Genomic DNA, 20,796 nt, shown 5'->3' with positions numbered 1-20,796 from the left:
CTCCTTGGACTCCAAATCAAGGCTCTTCCCACTGTGGCACACAGTTTGCTGCAAAGGCCCTTTTGACTCCTTTTTTGGAAAATGGATAAAATGCCATCCCTGTCCTAAAGGAATGAAAGAGAATATTGGCCTTTGGGTCTGTCACCCATAACCCAGGGTATGTGAAAGACCGCCCCCCAACACTTCATCCATATTTATTATTTCCCGATCTGCCTGTGTTGTGTCTCCCAATAGAATATAAGCTCTTGGAGGGCAAGACCTGTTGTGTTTTTGGTTTTGTATCCTCCCTGAACCTAGCATGTTGCCTGGTACCCAGTAAGCACTTAATAAATGCTTGACAAATGAGTGAACGAGGCCATTGAAAATGCAAGTGGAGATCAGGAGGAGCCCAGAAAAACCAACCTACCAAAACCCACAGGAGTGAGGGAAAATACAGCCTTGAGGCCACATGTGGCCTTCTAGGTCCTTGGGTGTTGCCTTTTGACCAAGTCCAAGTTTGATAGAACAGATCCTTTTAAGGGGATTTGTTCTGTGAAGTTTGGATTCAGTCAGAGAGCTGCACTTGAGGACCGAGAGGGCCACATGTGGCCTTGAGGCCATCAGTTCCCCACCCCTGGCCCAGAATCATCCAAAAAATTAAGATTTCACTTGTAAACCAAATATAAACATTTGATTATGAAACATTATACCATAAAATGAAAAATAATTTAATATGAAACCTCATTTTTTTATTCCTAAATAAAAAGCCATATAATTAAAAGAACATAGAAAATACTGGCTAGCTAATGAGGAATGGGGGAGGGGAGGAATATGTATGTGTGCACATGCGTGTGCTAGCCTGTATGTGGAAAAGAAGCTCTGGCTTCCCTTGGTCCACTGTCTGGTGACCCAAGTCACAGCAGCCCAGAGATGGTGAGGAGGCTGGAAAGTCCAAAGAGACAGCACCCCAGCTGACCTCGACAGGCTTCTCCTTCTGCCTTTGAACTACCTGCCCCTCCAAGGATGCAGAGTCCACAGCCTCAGGCCTCAGCAAGGGACTCGAGTCACTTGTGAAGGGTGGGCCTGAAGCAGACAGCCACAGCTGGGCTCTGTATGACCTTGGCCTTGGGTGTCCAAGCCCTGAAATGCCTCCATCTGGTAGTAACAGAAAATGTCCTTTGTCCTTCTGGGGTGCTCCTTTGGGGGCTAGGAGATGAGGCCCCTGACCCTTGGAGATTCTGACAGATGACCCTGGCTAAATCCTGGGGAGCCACAGCTTGTGGAGGAGGGGGTGACTTACTCCCCCTAGGAAGGAGGGAAAACCACAGACCCCTAGAGGCCTGGGGGCCAGGGCGGGTGGTCTTGGGGTCTAAGGTTGGATCTTTGACATCTGAACTGCAGACAAAAAAACTCCAGAATCTTGTCTTGTCCTCCCTTAGCCTAGAGCAGGGGTGGGCAACCTGAGGCCTCAAGGCCACCTGTGGCCTTCTAGATTGTTGGGTGAGGCCTTTTGATTGAGTCCAAGTTTTATAGAACAAATCCTTTTATTAAGGGGTGAAGTTTGGATTCTGTCAAAGGGCTGTACTTGAAGACCTAGAAGACCACAGGTGGCCTCAAGGCTCCAGGTTCCCCACCCCTGGCCTAGATGAACAGTGGAGAAAAGCCTGAGGCCTAGGCCCTGGGGGAGATGTCAGTGTACTATCAGTGGGGGTGATGATTGAAGGGCAGGGGCAAAGGTGGTAAAGTGGGAGGAGGAAACAGTGTGAGGTGGGGGGGGTTGGTTTCGAGGTCCCTCTGGTTGGTGACCTCATCCTGGTGTCTAGTACAAGGGCTCAGGGCCCTCCCTCTTCTCCGCTGCTATCCACACTGGCCTGTCGCATCATCCTCCGAGCCCTGGGCTTAGGTAGGTCCACAGGCTCCCCCTGGCCCTGGTTCTGGAAGGCCCGGCTCCGGCTGGCCACGAGAGCTGCACTGTGCAAGGCAGCCACGGACTTTCGGGAGAACAGGGCAGGCCGTGGTTCCCTTGAAGCCTGGGAGAGAGCCTCACCTGAGGACTCATTTGGAGAAGAGGAGAAGACCTGGAAGGATGTAGGGAGAGAAGGGGAACAGGCTCAGGCCCCATGTCATTCCTCCCCCAGGCTGCCTTCATCTTGGCATGGCTCCAACCAGGCCAGGCCCAGCCTCCTCACCTCCCAGAAGCCCATCCTGCCCCTTCCCGATTCCCCTTCTTTGTTCACAGAGCCCCTTGGCCTCCCATCAGAAGTCCCAACAAGCCTGTCTCACGTCCTCAAGCCCCTCAGGCCACACTGATCTTTGACCTTGGTAATGAGAATCTGGCCCAGTTGCCTAGCTATGGACTCAAGTGGCTTCACGTGGGTGTCTGGTGCTGGCAGCACCTTACCTTTGTACCCCCAGCTCCAGAAACAAAGGGGGGACACCCTTGGCAAAGCCTTTTGGTCCCAACCTATGATTCCATTGGCCCAGAGACCTCCCAGGGAGAAACCTCCCTCTCCTGACACAGACATTTGCTCTCTACCTGAGCATTAGACACTGTGGCTTACACAGGGTGACTTGACCGAGGCTGCCTCGTTATTCACCACACCTTGATGCCTCTAGCTGGAGGACTGGCTGAATGATAGCCCCGGTATCTGGGAGGCACCCCACTATCCTCACCTCTGGCAGATCACTGCTCTCGGGGTGACTCCCCAGGTCTGGGGGCTCCAGCAGACTGATGGACCTCATGATCCCACGGAGATCCATGCGGAGCCGGGGTCTCAGGTCCCCGAGGCCAGGTGCCTCTCTCAGCATTCCCTGTTGCTTGTCCCCTTCTTCTGCCTTCCAGTCCCCACTGCCCCCTGGCTCCAGGGAAGGTGAGGGAGGTGACCAGGAGGCATCTTGAGCCAGAGGCTCCTCCGGCGAGGTCCTACCGCCAGCCTTCTGCTCCCAGATGTGGCTCTGGCGGCTAGAAGGAAGACAACGCAGTGACCAGGCCATCCCTTCCTCACTCTCCAGCTGCCCCCTGGACCACCCCAGCTGTTGATACCTGGCTGTGAGAATGCCTTGGTAGGTGTGCAGCTGCCGAAGGAAGCCAGGGTTAGGCCGGGCAATGGGGCGCAGCTCTTGCACGTGCCGGAGGGCTTGCTCCAGGCCCCAGTTGTACTGTTTCATGGCATAGGCCATGACAGTGGCAGCTGAGCGGCTCACCCCCATCTTGCAGTGTACCAGCACACGGGAGCCTTGGGTTCTGTGCAAGGAGGAATCCCCTTGGTCAGCCACCCCTAGTCTGGCCTGACTGCCTGGCTTCTGGGGACACTGACCCTGTCCTGCCCACAGATCAGAGGCCAGAAAGTTGTGCAGGAGCAGCAGGCCATGCTGCTGACCCTACACAGTGGAAGGATGTTGGTGCTGAGAAAGGAGGGGCACCATGGAAGGGACAGGGAGGACCAGAGGAGGCTGGGGCAGGGAGAGGAGTGTGAATGCCTGGCTGGGGCCAGGCTAGCAGAAGCTAGATTGGGAGGGTCTGGGGAGGAGGGAGCCTGACCCACCGGGCAGCCTCAATGAAGCGATGAGTTTCCTTCCAGTGAGGCAAGAGCTGTTCTGTCTCCTCATCCCAGAGCCGGACATTGTGATATGTAAAGAGATCCGGGAAGAAATTGTCGATCTCTCTGGCCACATTCAGGATGTGGCTGACCCTGCCAAGGAAAAGCCAGGCCATGTTGAGCTAGGCCCGAGGGAGCCTGGGCCAGGCCAGGGCAGGCCCAAGGCCCGGCTAGGCCAGGCCTGATGGGACAGTTCCCCTGGAGGGTGCAGAGCTCGGCTGGAAAACATCCATTTTCTGTTGAAAATGCTCATGAGAAGATTCAGCATGGCAAAGACATCAGAAACAAAGGGCGTCAATCAAACCTTAACAGACAAGTCAAGGGAAACCACTGTTTGCAGTGCTAAGTGAGCCAGCCTGGGAGGTAGAGCCCCAAGCTCCAGCCACTGATGGCAGGTTCTCGTGCCAGGGCCAGGTGGGACCTCTGGGGCCACTGGGTCCAACCCCCTCGTTTCACAAAGGGAGAAACCAAGGACTTGGGTAAGGAAGGAATTGCCCAAGGTCATGCACATAGTGTGTGTCAGAGGCAGAATTGGAGCCCAGGTCCCCTGGCACCCGAGCCAGTGTTCTTTCCTTTGGGCCACACTGTGTGACCTTGGTCAAGTGCCTTCCCTTTCCCGGGCCTCTCTGGGGTCTCCTCCAGCTCCAACACTACATTGCTCATTCTGAAAGAGATGCTGGCGTTTTTTTAGAAAGTCACCTCTAGGGTGGCATTTTTGTTCACTCTGCTCTGTAACTGGTGCCAACTAGGGGCTGCAAGGAGGCCTTTTACCGGCAAAGAGGTGACTAGTGGCTAGGTTCCAGCTGGGAAAGCGCTGCCTTCTTTGGAGAGGAGCCATCGAGGGAAATCTTTTTCTGGTAGAAAAAGGCGGTGTCAGGGGCCATGACCCTGGGGTCAGCAGAGTGCCTGGGAATTGTGAACTCTGCTGTTCTTCCTTCACCTTGGGGACAGAAATGAGACAGGATGGCAGGAGACCCGAGAAGACATCGAGGCCAGCCCTTTAATTAGCCTCAGCCTCGGCAATATGGAAGATGGAAGAGGAGGAGGTTTCAGGCCTGGGCTCTGGGGGGGAGGAGGCAGGGAGAGGGAATTCAGGCCTCAGTTTCCCTCTCTGTAAATTGAGGGCATCAGTCCAGATGACTGCCAAGGTGCTGCACAGCTCTTCAGTCCTTACTGGTTTCTCTGCAGTTCATCCAGGTTGGCTGCATTCCACTCAGAGCCCTGTGGAAAAGGAAGTGGTGGGTGGCTGCCTCCCTCCCCATCTCCCCACCCAACCCCAGCATCCTTCACCAGTCCCAGTCCATGGCAAGCTTACCAGGTACAGGTGGGGGAAGATGTGCGAGGCCCGATCTCGCTGGGCCATGAGCACCAACATCTGGTTGTCGATGAAATCTCGATACTGCTGAAGGGGGCACCCCAGGCGGCCCTCAAGGGCCTGGCGAATCTGGGGAAGGGGTCCAAGGGAGAGACAAGACACTGTAGGTGGTTACGTAAGGGTACCCTGCCCACTACCTGGACCTGTCCAGGATGGGAGCAGCATGGGGGGCCCATGGTTAGGGAGAGTCCAACAGGACTCAAGCTACCAACCAGCTCCACAGGGGCCCAGGGCAAAGGCCAAGACCGAGAGACACAGCAGGGAACGCTTCCTTGTTGGGGCAGGAGTGGGGCTGAGGCCTTTGGGTAAAGGGGTCTGAGGGAAGTTGTTACCAGAAAGTTCCCCAGATGGCGGCAGGCCGTCTCTGGCTCCCCCCTACCTCTTTGGAGGTGACACTTTCCAGGTCACTGGTGTCCAGCACGTGCCACAGCTCGGCCCGGATGTGGTGTTCCATACGTTCTTGTTCAGAGTGCCTAAGGGTGGGGTCCATCAGACTGCTGTCCCTTCAACCCCTGCCCACTGGCCTTCAGCCCTGGGACACCACTGCCTCTCACCCCACTCGTCCTCACCTCCCAAGCCCCACATCAACCCTTCACCCCATCTTCCTCCCTGCCCCAAGACCACTGACCCACTAGAGTCTGCATTGGGCGGCTGAGACCGGAGGGACTCCAGATCGGCCATGGCCATCCACTCATTGAGGCAGCTCTGGTCCGAGGTGATTCGGTCCTGGTAGTAGCCAGTCCAGGCAAGAGCACTGCCTCCGGGTACCAAGCCATTGCCCAGAGCCATCTCACAGGCCTGGTGCAGCACCTGCAGGGTGGCCCTGAGTGGGAGAAACAGCACAGGCAGGGAGTCACTCAGCATTGTGAAGCGCCTGCTATGTGCCAGGCACTTCCCTACTCTGGGGATACAAAGAAAGGCAGGAGGCAGTCCCTGCCCTCAGGGAGTTACAGTCTAACCAAGACAAAAAGCAAACAACTATGTACAAAGAAGCCATTCAGGATAAACAGGAAAGGTGCCAGAATGGAGGGGGCATGGGGAAGGCTTCCATAGAAAGGGGGACTTGAAGGAAGCCGGGGAGGTCAGTGGTCAGAGCCTTGCAGCCAGGGGGACAGGGAGAAGGCCAGAGCAGGGAGATGGAAGGGTTCATCTGTGGAAGAGCCCCCGGAGGCCGGGGCACTGGATCCGAGCATATGTGAGTCGGGGGGGGGGGAGTGAGAAGACAGGAAAGAGAAGAGGGGGCCAGGCCACGAGGGGCTTTGAATGACATACAGAGCATTTGGTATTTGATGCTGGGGGCCTCAGGGAGCCCTGGCATTTACTGAGTAGGAGGGGACATGAGTGGAGGCAGGCAGAGACCCCAGCAGCCATTGCAATAGTCTGGGGATGGACATCTCTGGGCTTTTGTGACGCACTCCAGGGAATTTCCAAGGAAGCTGTGGTAGCTCTGAGGCCATTAGACCATGCCTCCCCAGCCCCGCCCCTGCCCCACCTCTTGCCCATCTCCCCACTTGCCTCTAACCTCCCCATCCCCCACTTCTCATTCTCACCACATGGTCTGTATAGAGATAGGCTTGAAGATTCTCGTTTGACCCCCAGATGTCACTGTGAAGCCCCTAGAGGAGGAGGGCAGAGATCAAGCCCTCAGGATTGGACAGTGCCAGCTGGGAGATTCCCAGGCCCCCAGGGCCAGAGGGACCTAAATGGTCAAAGTTCTTCCTCTCCCCTCACTCATCCTCACCTCCCAAGACCCACACGGTTCCTTCGCCCCACCTTCCTCAGTAAAATCAGGGGGTTGGGTTAGGTCACCTCTTCTATTTCTTACAAGTGTACAAGTATGAGTCATGCATTATATACACGGACGTACATTCCTCAAAGGTTTCAGACTTTCTACAGAGCCACCTTCCACTCCATGATTTCACCTGCTCTTATCACAACTGCCCTCTGAGATGGGCAGGGTAGGTGGTTATCTACATTGGACAGTTGGGGAAACTGAGGTCTAGAGAACTCCAGGGCTTTTCCCATAAGACCTCAGCACCCAGATCCCAAAGCACAGATAGTCCAAGCTGCTTTCTTCCCCTCCCTCTAATATCAAGGTGCTTCTTCTCACCCATCACCATCCAGGTAAACTTGCGTGTCACTCCAGAGGGGTAGGACCAGGCCCAAGGTGCAGCTGGGGGAACTGGAGGGGCAGAAGAAAAGGTAGATGGGTTCTGCTTGCCCTTCATGTCTGCCCAGCCTCCCCACTTCCAGCAGCGCCCCTACCTGCTCTGGGAGAGGTCCACCCCCAGGAGGACAGTCTCATCCTGGCTCAGTAGCTCCGAAGTGGACACCACAAGCAGGTACCTGAGCCATTGAGGCCGAGCGGTCTCCAATTGTACTGCCTGGGGGGGTGGGGGGTGGGGGGGAAGCACATGATTCAGAGATACCAGCCCACATGCAATCTCTAAACACATGTCCTGAGGATGGGAGGTGGAGGTAGAGTGGAGGTGGGGGAGGAGCTAGACTTAATGGAACTTCCAGATACAGGCAACTGTCTCTATCAGTGCATATAGGTACCCTCTCTGTATTTAGTCTTAGAGTCACCTGGGACACTAAGTGAAGTGACTTGCCCAGGGTCATACCGCCAGCCTGTGTCAGAGGCAAGACTCCAGCTCTCTATGCCTCTCAAACACATCAATTCACCATTATATGACCTTCCCGTCATCCCCCTCTCCCAGTTCAGTAATGGAAGCATTTCCTGCACTCACACTGAGGACAGGGTGGGTGGGGTAGGAGGGAGTGGTGCATTCGATGGTGTGATGCCAGCTCTCATACAGCACTCTTTCTCAGTGGGTGCATAAGACAGACACTGATAACAAGACAATTAGACAGAATGTGGCAAGCACTAAGAGAAGGGCCATCCTGCTGGGAAATGAGAGACTTCCCAGAGGAGATGACATTTGAGCCAGGCCTTCCGAGATGGGGAGAATTTTAAAAGTGGGGAGAGCTTTCCCAAGGCATAGACCAGGCTCCGTGGGACAATCAAAGGACCAGGAATCATGGCTCTGGCGCTGGAAGATACCCCAGAGACCATCTAGGAAACAGACCCAGGGATATTATGGGACTTACAGAGGTGGATCCTAGGTTTGGAGATGGCAGGAATCTGAAAAGCCATCCAGTCTAACTCTTTTGCTTTACAAATGGGGAAACTGAGGCCCAGGGATATTATGGGACTTACAGAGGAGGGATCCTAGATTTGAAGATGGCAGGAATCTGAAAGGCCATCCAGTCTGTTTTATTTTACAAATGGGGAAACCAAGGCCCAGGAAGGTTAAGGGTCTTGCTCCGGATCACACTGGTATAAGCATTGAGACAGGATTTGAACCCAGGTTCTCTGGAACAGAATTCTGGCTAGAAAAGTAAGCTAGGTTAGCTGGTCTAGGACCCTGAATGCCCAGCTGAATTTTCTTAAAATTGGCAGTTAGTGAAGGGGTTGTTAGAAATGGTGCTGCGGGGAGGCTGGTCGGACTGGAGACAAGATGAGCTGGGGAGAGCTATTGAACTATGGAGAAGACAGAAGAGATGGAATGGAAGGAACAAGGCCTACGGAAGAGCCAGGCCTGACGGGACTTAGTGCCCGGCTGGCCGAGGGCGAGGGAGAGAGAAAAACAAAGTGCCTGAGGTTTGGAATGTCAGGGACGGGGAGCAAGTCAGTGGAGAGATCCCAGAATCAGAAGGAGCGGATGTCGGCGGGAAGATGCTGAGTTCAGTTTGAGACATGATGGTGTCAGGGCATCCTGGTAGAGATGGCTCTGAGCTAGGCGGGGTGACAGGGGGAGGTCGGGGTCCTCCTCCTGGGGTGAGAGCTGAAGCCCTGCAAGGAGATGGACTTGCCCAAGGGAGAGAGTATGGAAGAGGGATGAGGACACAGCCCTTGGGGGAGGCAGGAGAAGGGGAGACAGAGAAGGCACAATCAGAGAAATCAGAGAAGAATCAGGAAAACGGTATCTTTCCCTTCCCTCTCCCTCAGGCCCTGCCTCTTACCAGCTGGATGTTGTCCTGGGCCCTCAGCAGCCCCACCATGAGGTGCAGGTGCCTCCTTTGCACTTGATTCCCAGACCTCGAGGACTCCTGAGTCCCCTGGCTGTTGCCATCAGGCTGGTCTGAGGGAGGCTCCTCATCTCCTGGGTCATTCTCATCATCTGACCTGTGCTGCTCTGCAGTGTTGGGCTCCCCTCTGTCTTGGAGCCCCAGGACCGCTCCACAGAGCACCGCAAAGCTCTGCCTGGCCAAGAACAGAGCATCACTGGAGGCAGATTCCTTACTCTCTGAAGATCTCACAGCACTTAAGCCTGCCATCATGTTTCCCTTAGGAAGGCCATCTTACCCTCCCTTCCTACCCACTGAGCCAAGGAATTGGAGAAAGAGACAGACTGGGTCCTATAATGGGGCAAAGAACCTAAGCATCCCACAACTCAGCCACTGTTCCTCTGTTGCCTTCTGTTCTCACCAAAGGCCCCCAGCTAGCCAGGAGAGACAAAGCTGGGGTGACCCATGCGTGGGTTGTGGGGAAGGGGGCTTCCTCACCTGCGCTGCAGCTGGCTCCTTCTGCTCAGCCCTTCATCCTGCCAGGGAAGCAGCCCCATGGGGGCAGTGTGAGGGGCTTTGTGGGTCCCTCCCTCCCTCTCCCTGGCCTGCAAGGCCTAACAGGTTGCTCCTTCTTGGGATCCAGGCCCAGAGCAGTGGGGCCAGGCCTTCTACCAATGCAGAGGATCCGAAGCTAAAGTTGGAAGGATCTTAGAGACCATTTGAACCAACCCCTTCTTTTTCCTGGGCCCACACGGCCCTGGAAGCCCCCCTCCCAAACCCCTCCACCCATGTGTGGGGGATGGGAGAGGTTAGGGTTCTGATCTCTCTTCAACCCCCACTCCCACCCTAAGCTGCAGTGGCCAGGGAAGAGGGATTCCTGCCTCCAAACGGCGCACCAATGGCTCCCTAGCCACCTCTGAAGGCTCCCAGGAGTTGTGCCCCCTGGCCAGGCCACCAGCTGTCTGCAGGACGGGTACTGTGAGGGCATCTCCAGGGGCCACTTCTCAAGCGGACTAGGGAGGGTCCAGGGGCCCTGCCAGACCTCTGCTTGGCTGGGGGTGCTGGGGGAGATGGGCACTGCCCGGTGCCCGGTCCAACAGGCCCAACGGGAGAGAGGGAGGACTGTCTGCGTGGGCAGGGACGGGACAGAGGCGGACTCACCGCGGGGCCCACGGGGGTGGAGTGGCCGCTGCCCGAGGGGGATCGGCTCACTGTGACCAGGGCCATGCACGCGCACGCGGCTGGACGGAGGGCTCCAAGCGCAGCCCCCTCCCACAGACCCGATCCGACCCGACCGAACCAGCCCAGCCCAGGCCTGGCCAGGCCAGACCAGACCAGGAAGGAGAGTAAGGAGCAGAGCCGGGCCGAGCCACCTCGGCCTGGCACCTCCTTGGGGGCGGCCCTTAAAGGGCCAGCCGTCCCGCCCGCTCTCTCTCCCTGAGCTCTCAACGCAGCCAGCGCCGGAGCCGCCCCTCCCCTCCTGCTCGGGCGCCTTCTGAGCAAGGCCCCGCCCCCTGAGGCGGGGCCACTCGAAGCCAGCCTCCGCCCTCCCCTTGCCAGGTGATTGGGGCCTGGGCGCTGGGCGGGGGCTGGCAGGTTCGACTCCTTAGGGAGCTCTGAGCTGCTGCACGCGCAGGTTGGGACGGAGCCCAGTGCCGACCGCCCAGTGACGATAGGCGGGCCCCTGCCTCAGCTTCCCCACCTCGGACACTGATGGCAGCTGGGGGCTATGGAAAGGGAGGGTTTTGGAGGCCGAGAACCTGGGCTTCCAACCCTGGCCACTGACTAGGTGCCCGCTGACCCTGGGCAAGTGGCAAGCTCTCTGGGTCCGTTTCCTCATCTGGAAACTGAGGGCATTCACCCTCGGTGGCCTCTGAGGTGCCTCCCAGCTATACATCTAGGAAGCCCTCATTGCACTTTGATGGAAGCCCCAGGGATGTGGGAGTTAGGCTGGCCAGCCCAGTGCTCCTCTCCTGAACTGAGTTAGAACGCAGAGTTAGGAGCTGCTCACAGTTAGGGCCTGACCCCAGGGTCTCTGGAGGTTCATGGCTTTCCATGGCTTTTAATAATTCAGCTGCGCCTGTTTGTATGCCGGGCTCCTGGAGGGCTGGGGCCGGGGCACTTGAAAGCTTGTGCACCACCACCCTGGCCCCGCACACAGTTGGCACTTGTGAATAGGGGAGAGAAGAGGAAGGCAAAGGGGAGAGGGAGGAAAGCTGGCAAGTCTGATGACATCCAGCAAACATCTTGGGCTGGCGAGGCGGGTCAGGAGCTGCAGTAAATAACTGGAATATCTCTCTATTCTCAGGAGGGACATTAGGGAGGGGATCATGGAGAACAGGAGGCCTCCCAACCCTCACCAGGGTCCCACTGAGCAGAGCTGAGCCACAGGCTGGTTTCTAATTTATTTCCATCTCCCATCTCCATATTGGGCAACCCCTGACCCCTGACCCCTCCCCCCAGCTGGTCAGCAGTTTATAAATAAATAAATTATAAAAGCCAGAGTGAGGCCTGGCCTGGGCAGTGTCCCTCCATCCTGATTGGGCAGTTCAGTGGTCAGTGAGGGAGAGCCGCAGAATTCGCTGAAGCTCCTCCTCTTCCTGCTGACCCCTCCTCTCTCTCTCCTCCTGCTCCCGGGAGGACAGTTCCAGGGCCAGGCGCAGCTGCTCGTCAAAGCTGGGGGGGCTCAGGGAAGAAGGGGTCAGGCGAGGGGACCCCAGGCCCCCAGGTCCTGAAGGTGGCAGCAGGCTCTCCTGGAGGGCCCTGCCAAGGTGCAGAGAAGAGCCAATGCTAACAGGGATGGGTAACACAGGAATCCCTCCCTGCCTCCCTGCAGCCAGGGGGTTCCAGGGCCCGGAAGCAGAGAAGAGGCAGGGTCTTGGGGTCTCTACACCTACTGCCTTCCTGAGCCAACCCAGGGGACACTGAGCTGGGAAGGGGGAAAGCGGAGGTAGATCTAGAGAAAGATTGGCAGCTGCCCAGATGGCGCCAAAGAAGACCCTTTATAAATATTCTGTGTTCCACTTTTAATGCCCAAACTCCTCAGATTCCCCAGCACTAAGGGATTGATAGGGGGCTAAGTCAAGCGCCTGTGTTGCAGAGATGGCCCCAAGTCCCTAGTGAACAATAACTCTCATAAGGGGGAGAGATAATCTACCTTTACCCCAAGGGCACAAATGTCTGGTCCCACCCCTGGTCCCCAAAGCTCTCTAGACAGCCTCAGCCCACCCCTTCCCTACCATCCTCCTTCCCCCAGGCTCCCCAATCTGAGAGACAGAGAGATGACCATGAGAGGCTAAGGGGCAGTGTGGGCGCTCCCCCCGCCCTGGCACTGCCCCACAACATTCCACCCAGGAGAGTTAGAGGCCCCCTATGGTGCTGGCAGGGGCAATGAGGGGGCAGAAAAAACCCTCAGGAATGGAAGGAGGTGGGGGCTCACCGCTCCAGCTGCAACTGTTCTTCATAGGCAGGTGGGGGAGAGTGGAGGTCTGGGCCTGGCCGGGTGTTGGTCAGAGCTTCCCAGATAGTCACCTGAAAGGGAAGGGAAAGGGAAGGGAAGGGAAGGGAAAGGAAGGGAAGGGAAGAGAAGAGAAGAGAAGGGAAGGGAAGAGAAAGGCAAAGGGAAGAGAAAGGAAGAGAAAGGGAAAGGGAAGGGAAGAGAAGGGAAGAGAAAGGCAAAGGGAAGAGAAAGGAAGAGAAAGGGAAAGGGAAGGGAAGAGAAGGGAAGGGAAGAGAAAGGCAAAGGGAAGAGAAAGGAAGAGAAAGGCAAAGGGAAGGGGAAGGGAAAGGGAAAGGGAAGGGAAGAGAAAGGAAAAGGGAAGTGGAAGGAAAGGGAGGGGAAGGGAAGGGAAGAGAAAGGAAGGGAAGAGAAAGGGAAAGGGAAGAGAAAAGGAAAGGGAAAGGGAAGGGAAGGGAGGGGAAGGAAAGGGATGGGAAGGGGAAAGGGGGAAGGGGGAAGGGGAAGGAGAAGGGAAAAGGGAAGGGGAAGGGAAAAGAAAAGAGGAAAGGGGAAAGGGGAAGAGGGAAGGGGATGGAGAAGGGAAAGGGGGAAAGGGAAGGGAATGGTTCTTGATCAGGGATCTGCCTCCTGCCTCACTCTGACCGCACATCCAAGACCCTCCATCCCACCCACATCCTGGGTCCCTGAGTGCTGGGATGGACAGACTTTGGGCTGGCCCCCATGCTTACCCGCCTCCAGGCCCTGGGAACAGAAAGAATCCCTTAGCTGCTGTCCACAGCACCCCTCCTGCCCCCTCCAGTCTACAGAGATCCCCACCATGCCTTTCTCCACTTGGGTGCCAGGCCCCACCCTGTCTTTTACCTGCTCTGTCTCCGTCCCAGCCTCTAGCAGGCTCTGCTGGATGGCAAACTGCAGGAGATCATCATCTTCGTCCCTCAGGGGCTCATTGTGCCCAGCACCCAGCACACTGTACCCCTCGGGTACCTCAAACACAGCCGGGTCCACCTCACAGGGAAAGGGGCTCCCTGGGGAAGGGAGAAGCCTGAATCTCAATCCTCGCCACTCTCTTGGCCACCTGATGGGGTCCTCCCCACCAGGTATCCTCCCCTTCTCCCTCCCAGGCTATACCAGCAGCATGGCAGGTGGATTCTGTGGACCTGGGGCTGGGAGATGGCACCCACACAGAGCTCAGTGGTTCATCACATCCACATAGGTTGCTGAAGGTGATCCGGGCGTTGAGCACGTGGAATAAGGGGATCTCTGAGGGAACAGCAGGGCCAGGGCCTGAGCCAACAGAAGCCCAGCCCCGTCACCCCTGAGGCCTGCCCCCAGCCACCTTAACACCCCTGCCCATGGTTCACTCCCCACTCCCCTCACCCCACGAAGCTCACCCCAGCCCCATTACCACCTGCTGCAGCACTCCTAGGCCCCTGCCCCCCAGGCCTAGGTGTGGACACAAACCTCATTTTGCAGGTATATTTTCCTCAGTCTCCTCCACCCCCTCCAACTAAACCTCTCCCTCTGAGATCACCTCCTATCTACTCTGTCTCCATCTTGGATTTGTCATTTACATGCAGTGCCTCCATTAGGATGTTTGCGGGCTGCCATGTTTGCCAGCTCCTGAAACCTTTTCTGAGCCCCTGCCCGTGACCTTGCATCCATTTTGTGTGTAGCTTTTATATGCCCATCTATGTACATGTTGTCTCCCCTAGATAGACCAAAGTCTTTGCAAGCAGGAACAGTTTCCCTTTGTCTCTGCATCCCCAAGCCCTTGTAAAATGCCAGGCAAAGAGTAGGTGCTTAATAATTGATTGATGGACCATCTCACACAGGTAAGTGACAGTAACTAGGGTGGTCAGAGCTCCCACATAGACAGAAATCCTATTCCCTGCAGCCCTTCCCACCCCACCTTTCTACATCCCTCCTCACCAATCTTGACAGGGAAGCCTGGTGGGAGGCGCAAGGTGATGAAGTCCCGAAGTTTGGCAAAGTGGGCATTGCTAATGGCCATGAGGTCGATGATGGGTGTCACCTGGTCACCCAGAGACAGGGGGTGATCCTCGCTCAGCCAGAGGGTGGCTTTGAACCTGCCAGAACAGCCTTGGCCTATCAGACCTGCCCAGACCCTGCACCCTAGACCCCAGCCAGTTCCAGATTTCAGGGGAGCTGCAGGGTCCTTCCCAGATTGGCCAGGGCCACTGACCCAGCCAGGCTTGGCCCCCAGCCCTATTCTCTTGTCTCAGGGCTTCTGTCCTCCACAGAGTCCGGCACCAGGCTGGGCCTAGAGCAGTACTCAGGACAGACTTGTGGAACTGGGGTCCATACAAAGGGGAAGGGGGAGAGAGTCTAGGGCCATGGAAGGACAAGCCTACCGTTGCACTTTGCTGGACATCTCAATGGGGCGGCCGATGTTCCGTGCCTCCAGGCTGAAGTTGGGGTCAAAGTACTCCTCCGGGGAGATGGCCGTGGGGTTGGTGGGACTGGCTGACTGCAGCACAGGGGCCTGCCCCAACCCACCCACCCCAGGAAAGGCACTCAGCCTTTGCAAAACCCCTCCCCCAGCCTCATGCTCACCACCCAACCCTCTGGGCCCAAATGCCTACATGCCCACCAGAACTCCTCAGCACTGAGCCCGGCTTCCCTGACCACCCACAGACCATGGCACCACGGGCTTGGCCAGCCCTCACTCACCCCATTGTGGGCTGAATGCTGCTGGGCCATCCCCAGGAAGGACTGGAAGGGTGTCTTCCCCCCTGAATGAACAGAAAAGCCTACGAGAGAAACCTTACCTCTTCCCCCCTGCCCAACCTCTCCCTCCCTCCAGCCAGGGCCCTCTGCTCCAGCATGGGATTGGTGGGTGGGCAACAGGAAATGCCATGGAGCTTTCCCAACCAGTAGAATCGAAACTTACTGAAGGCAAGGACTCAGTGTCTGGTATATACAGCAGCTGCTCAATAAATGCATGCCGAGTGACCCAGTGACTGACACGATGGGGATGTGGGCAGGCATATGATGCCACCTGGATTCCCATATGAAACCAAGTATCCAGTTGAACTTTTGAAAACAAGTTTGTGTGATTTCCTGCCAGTTTCATTCCCTCAGCAGAAGAGGCGGACAGAAGGACCACGAGGGGGCGCACAGCACTGTGCCTGGACTCAGGAAGACCCGAGTTCAAATCCAGAGGAGCTTTGGGACCGTAGGCAAGTTGCATAAATGCTGCTTGCCGCCACTTCCTCATGTGTCAAATGGATATAACCACAGCCCTTATCTCCCGGGGTTGTGAGGATCAGTGAGATATTTGTAAAGTGCTTAGAGGGGTGCCTGGTACACAGTAGGCCCTCCATTACGATCGCTGTGACTCATCATTAGCACCATTCATCAGATCAGGCAAGTGAGGCGTCCAGCAAGGAAGGGCCTCAGCCAACATCCCACTCTGTATCAGTGGCAGAGGAGCCTGAGAGCCCCAGCCCAAGGTTCTTCCTGCTCTAGGGAGGCAGCGGGCAGGTGGGCACACCTGGCTTTACCTTTGGTCCTGGCCTTGTCCTGATCAGAGAGATGTTCCGTCCGGGTCCTGGTCACGAGCTCCACATTGTTGGCACTGTATACCTGGGAGGGGGAAGGGAAGAGGAGAAACAGACTTTGACATCCTCAAGGGCTGAGGGGGCCGGGGCAGCCCTCCCCCCCACATCTTCCTCTCCATTTCTGGGCCATGGGAAGTCAAAGCCACTCCTGGGGTGACCACATGAAGGAGATAGGAGGCAGGACATGGCAGTCACTCCCACGGAAGGCTGGGCCTTGGGGCTCAGCACCCATTAGAGTCACAGATTTAGAGTTGGAGAAGGCCTCATCTAGTCCTACTCTGATTTTACAGATATGGGTGGGAGATTAAGTGACTTGCCCACTTGCCCCCTATCCATCATCTCAGGGGTGCTCACACCAGCCCTGACAGGAAGATGGGGCCAGGAATTTTACTTCAGGAAGGCCACAGTCTCCCCAGGGTCACATTGGGTATCAGCAACAGCACTGGCATGAAGCTGCCTGGTGTCAGCTTGGGGATTAGGGTGGTGGGGTGGGTCAGAGTTGAAAGGGCAGGGCTCTGGCCAGATCTCTCCCATCCCCCCCCCACCCCTGGGGCCCCTCTCTGGCCAGATCTGCCCCCAACCCCCCCACCCCAGGGACTCTCCTTGGCCAGATCTGCCCCCATTCCCCCACCCCTGGGGCCCCTCTCTGGCCAGATCTGTACCCCACCCCCACCCCGGGGCCCCTCTTTGGCCAAATCTGCCCTCATCCCCCCACCTCTGGGGCTCCTCTCTGGTCAGATCTGTCCCCACCCCCCATGTCTCTCTCCACTCCCTGCCTTGGCCTCATAGCCGCTGACAACTTCCAGCTTCTCTGACCGCCAGCCCCAGATCCCACATTTGTTCCTGTAAGAGACCAAAGTATTTCAGTGGAGATTCTCTCCCCAGACCCTCAAACCCATTCTTCCTCCATTCCGTTCTCCTTTCCACTTTCCAATAGAAACAATGTTATAGGTGAGGTTTCCAGGCTACCCCAGCTTGTTTGGGCTAGCCTTGAGCTCATCGCTTATAATACTAGAAGATATTCTATGGAGAAATGAATTTAGGCCAGAATGTAGGAGGCCAGGAGCATGCCCATCCCTAAGCACCCACCCCTCTCTCCTGGGCCTCAGCCATAGATAGCTACAAGGGCAGCAGCTGGACTCTACTGGCAGAAGGGGACATGGAGCAGGCCAGGGAACACTGCTGCCCTTTTGCTTGCCCTCTGCCAGCCCTGGCCAGCTCTATGCCATCCCAAGATGGGACACCTAGAGCTGGAAGCAACCTCAGGGCCATCAGATGGGGAAACTGAGGCCCTGGCATGTAAAGTGGAGGGTTGAACACTGAGAGCTGGAAGGGAATGGAGGGGCCCCCTTGCTCAACCCCTCTACTTTCCAGTTATCCCTTTTAGCTCACCAATCTTTTTTTTTAAGTCACCTTTTTATAGCACTTTCTAGTTAGAAAAATTCACAACCCTGTAAGTTAGGCAAGGCAAGGTTTTTTGGTTTTGGGGGGATTTTTATCCTCATTTTACTGATGAGGGAGCTGAGGCAGAGAAAAGTAAAGTCCCTCAGACAGGGTAACCCAGCTCATGTCAAAACCAGGCCTCCTGACACCACTGCCCACAGGCAGCTAAGCTGGGCACTCCCCAATGGCCCGGGAGTCCCTCCCTCCTCCCCTCTCTCCTAGTTTTGGGCTGACCTCTCAAAGGCAACATTTCGGGTATCCAGGTGAGTGGACACGATGGGTGAGGTGAGCCGGCTTGCCACGTGTTCCTCACTAGGCTGCATGGCCGCCAGCAGGGCCTCAGGCTCGTGCAGGGCCAGCGCCAGGGTCTCCGTGCGTACCACCTGCTGGTCATGGTCCACTTCCATCACCAGGGCGCCGGCCTCTGGAGGGGGCTTGAGTCAGTGACCTGGGCCAGTGATCCCAGCCTAGGCTCCAAGATGAGAGGGTAGGGGAAGGGAGCCCAGTCCACCCTGGGACCAGATACCAGGTCTGAATTGTCTACCTCAGTCTCGCCTTTTCTCTCACCCTGGCCCTTGAAGATATAGCTCCGCCGGCCCCGCTGCCAAGTCATATGCTCGAAGCCCAGGAGGCTGGTGTCCACACGAAGGCTCTGGCCACGCTTCCACACGCGGTATACATCACTTGGGCACATCTTTGATACGAGGGGCACTGTGGGCATGGGGTCAGGGGCTGGAGAGGGCCCAGCTTGGCAAGTGGCACATGTGCTTTGGGGAGATTCCTGCTCCCAACTCAGTGCCCCCCTCCCCCAGTCTCCACTTACCCCAGCTGGTGAATTCCCACTTCATCTCTACATAGAAATCAGGTGCCTGGGATAGACAGAAGGCACCCACCTGTTAGGCTTTGATTCCCTGAGGCTGGGAGGCAGATGAGGGCGGCTCAGAGGAGGTGACTTCCCAGCCCCTGCTCCAGAATCCAGAGCTGACCCCAGCAGAAAACTGGGAAGCAGCAGAAGACCCCGACCCCCTCCCACCAAGCTGCCCCACCCCTCCACTCCATGGTTCTCCACCTTGCCCCATCCAGGAAGTATCCAGCCCCTTCTCATCCTGTGGAGCAGTGGGGCACAGCAGGACAAGCTTGAAGTCAGGAGCGACCCAGGTCCCCATCCTACTTCATATGCTTTGGGCAAGGGGCAATTTCTATGGGCCTCAGTGTCCCCAGATATAAAATGGGAAAACAATCTTTGCACTATGGGGTGCACAGGGCTATAAGGAAAGTGCTTTGTAAACTCTTGAGCCTATAGAAATGGGGGTGCAGGTATGTATGTATGTATGTATGTATGTGTGTGTGCAATTAATGATCTCTCTCTTCTCCCAGCAAAACCTGCTCTCAGGGAAGAGTCCGATCAGGACCAGACACCTATAAACTCTGTGGCTTTAGGGGATTTAACTTTTCTCTGAACCTCAGTTTCCCCATCTGTAAAATGGGGAAATGAGCCTTGCCTGGCCTCCCTCTCAGGATTGCTGCTATGAGAAAAGGATCTTGTTACTGTCCATGCTTGCAATAGCACCCCAGGCATACACACTCCCCCTCCAGCCCAACTCCCCTGCGTCTATCCAGCTTGCACCCCTGTACCTGGCAAAGTTTATTGAGGAGTTCAGGGATGCCTGCCAACCTCTGGGTGGCCCGTTGGTAATCCCGGTATTGCAACACCAGCTGGACTATCTCAGGATCCCCAGTACTGACAGCCTCCTGAAGGACTACATGGCAGGCCCATCACCTGGACATCTGCCACCTCCCCCCAAAGCACCATCCCCACCCTCATCTGGCCCATGCTGCCCGTGGCCTTCCCAGCCACCCAACCATCCATTCCTGATGTCCTGAGTGAAGGCTCCTAGGCTGGATGTGACAAGGGCCGTGGAGAGACAGGAAGGGCCAGGGAGGGGAGAGGGGGGCTATGAGGAAGGAAAAAAAGTCATTGGAATCCAAGCTGTGCCTTGAAGGTCTCAAGGGACAGACAATGGGAAGGAGAAAGTCCCTGACGGGGACAGTGATTGCCAGAATTGCCAAACTGGAAGTACCCTCAAAGCACCTGGTTTAATTTCTTCATCTTAGAGGACAAAGCAGGCCTAGGGGAGGGGAAGTGGTTTGTCTAATGCCAGAAGGCAACTGGGTGGAAGAGCAGGGTGAGAAGCTGGGTCTACTGACTATCAGGCCGGTATTCACAAGATCATGGTTTCAGAGCTGGAAGGGACCTCAGAGGTCATGCCCAACACCCTCATTTTACAGCTGAGGAATCTGAGACCCAGAGAGGTCAAGTCACTCCTCACACAGCTAGCAAGTATCTAAGAATTCAAACCCACACCTTCCTGACTCCAAGGCCAACCCACTGCCTCACTTGACTGGGGGTGGGGGGCTGGGGATGGTGAGAATTGGAGAGGTCAGCTGGGTCAGGCTGGGAAGGCCGCTTGGGGCACATGGCAGCCTAGCCCCCCGCCTTCCTAAGTGGCTTCCCCATCAGGTACCTGCCCAGCCCTGGCGGTTCTCCTTGCCCACGTTGGCATTGTGCCGGAGCAGTACTCGGACTGACTCCAAGTTCCCCAGGGACACGGCCAGCTCCAGCGGGGTCCGACCCCGAGGATCTACTAACTCGATGTCGTGCTGCAGAGAGGGAGGCAGTGCCTTGGGGAGGAGGAGGCCCAGCGAGAGGCTGGCAGAGCCGGGGGACAGGGGGGATAGCACAGTGGGGCCAGCAAGCCCAGCAGAGGAAGTCAAAAGCCTAACCTAGTAATCATGGAGCCTGGCTGGCTGCAGAGAGGGGGAGGGTACAGGGTAGCCTGGTACCAAAGCCGGACCTGGAATCGGGAGGAATGGGATGACGAGCTGGGCTCTGTGGTGCTGATGGTGACCGAGGGTAGAGGGGCCTGCAGGTGGCCGGCCCCAGGGATGGAAAGTTTGAAGATGGGCTCCAGAGCCTTGCACTGGCGTCTCCGGCCAGACCTTTGGGTCCCGTTGTCAGCGGGCTGGGAGGAGGGGTGGGGTGGGGTGAACCACGAATTCCTGGAGTCGGGGTGGGCGAGATCAGGGGTGGGGGGGCCGGGGGCACCCTGGGCTGGAGGGGGCGGTCAGGGCCCGGCGGGCCTCCCTCACCTGGCGGCTGTGCAGCGCGGCCTCCAGCTCCCGGTGCCGGTTGGCCCAGACGAGCCGGTGGAGCGGGTAGGTCGGGCCGGGGCCGGCCATGCTCGGCCTCAGAGCCACGGCCTCCGCCTCCGCCGCCGCCTCCGCCGC

The 20,796-nt window shown here is 56.9% G+C and overlaps 2 protein-coding genes across 2 annotated transcripts; both read right to left on the bottom strand.

Moving 5' to 3' along the window:
* Nucleotides 1-706: 706 nt before the first annotated feature.
* On the bottom strand, nucleotides 707-10,416 carry SSH3 (slingshot protein phosphatase 3). The gene is made up of 14 exons (XM_036764787.1): nucleotides 10,186-10,416; nucleotides 9,523-9,560; nucleotides 8,980-9,220; nucleotides 7,219-7,337; nucleotides 7,064-7,135; nucleotides 6,504-6,569; nucleotides 5,582-5,776; nucleotides 5,333-5,426; nucleotides 4,894-5,022; nucleotides 4,753-4,799; nucleotides 3,525-3,671; nucleotides 3,023-3,223; nucleotides 2,653-2,941; nucleotides 707-2,057 (listed from the first exon to the last, which is right to left on the bottom strand). Exons 1-14 carry the CDS (start codon nucleotides 10,249-10,251, stop codon nucleotides 1,812-1,814), a joined length of 1,950 nt encoding a protein of 649 aa, XP_036620682.1. The 5' UTR covers nucleotides 10,252-10,416; the 3' UTR covers nucleotides 707-1,811.
* A 995-nt stretch (nucleotides 10,417-11,411) lies between these two features.
* ANKRD13D (ankyrin repeat domain 13D) lies at nucleotides 11,412-20,796 on the bottom strand. The gene is made up of 15 exons (XM_036765479.1): nucleotides 20,659-20,796; nucleotides 20,034-20,169; nucleotides 19,144-19,268; nucleotides 18,332-18,377; nucleotides 18,076-18,219; nucleotides 17,743-17,932; nucleotides 16,842-16,908; nucleotides 16,009-16,090; nucleotides 15,176-15,237; nucleotides 14,857-14,987; nucleotides 14,414-14,571; nucleotides 13,613-13,744; nucleotides 13,346-13,509; nucleotides 12,464-12,555; nucleotides 11,412-11,787 (listed from the first exon to the last, which is right to left on the bottom strand). The coding sequence occupies exons 1-15, from the start codon at nucleotides 20,746-20,748 to the stop codon at nucleotides 11,574-11,576; spliced, it is 1,833 nt and encodes a 610-aa protein (XP_036621374.1). The 5' UTR covers nucleotides 20,749-20,796; the 3' UTR covers nucleotides 11,412-11,573.

The sequence above is a fragment of the Trichosurus vulpecula genome, chromosome 6 (assembly GCF_011100635.1).
Source record: "Trichosurus vulpecula isolate mTriVul1 chromosome 6, mTriVul1.pri, whole genome shotgun sequence".
NCBI classification, from domain to species: domain Eukaryota; kingdom Metazoa; phylum Chordata; class Mammalia; order Diprotodontia; family Phalangeridae; genus Trichosurus; species Trichosurus vulpecula.
Note: the sequence above shows the minus strand (reverse complement) of the source record. Positions and strands in the feature narration are given on the sequence as shown.

Bases quoted from the DNA above. Each gene is read 5' to 3' on its own strand.
- SSH3 (XM_036764787.1), bottom strand. From the start codon at position 10,251: ATGGCCCTGGTCACAGTGAGCCGATCCCCCTCGGGCAGCGGCCACTCC. The intron at 7,338-8,979 runs GTAAGAGGCAGG...CCACCCCCCCAG, and splicing joins CCCAGGACAACATCCAGCTG to GCAGTACAATTGGAGACCGC. The intron at 6,570-7,063 runs GTGAGAAGAAGC...CTCCTCCTCTAG, and splicing joins GTTTACCTGGATGGTGATGG to GGGCTTCACAGTGACATCTG.
- ANKRD13D (XM_036765479.1), bottom strand. From the start codon at position 20,748: ATGGCCGGCCCCGGCCCGACCTACCCGCTCCACCGGCTCGTCTGGGCC. The intron at 14,572-14,856 runs GTAGGCTTGTCC...CTGTTCTGGCAG, and splicing joins ATGTCCAGCAAAGTGCAACG to GTTCAAAGCCACCCTCTGGC. The intron at 13,745-14,413 runs GTGAGGAGGGAT...CTGTTCCCTCAG, and splicing joins AGGCTTCCCTGTCAAGATTG to AGATCCCCTTATTCCACGTG.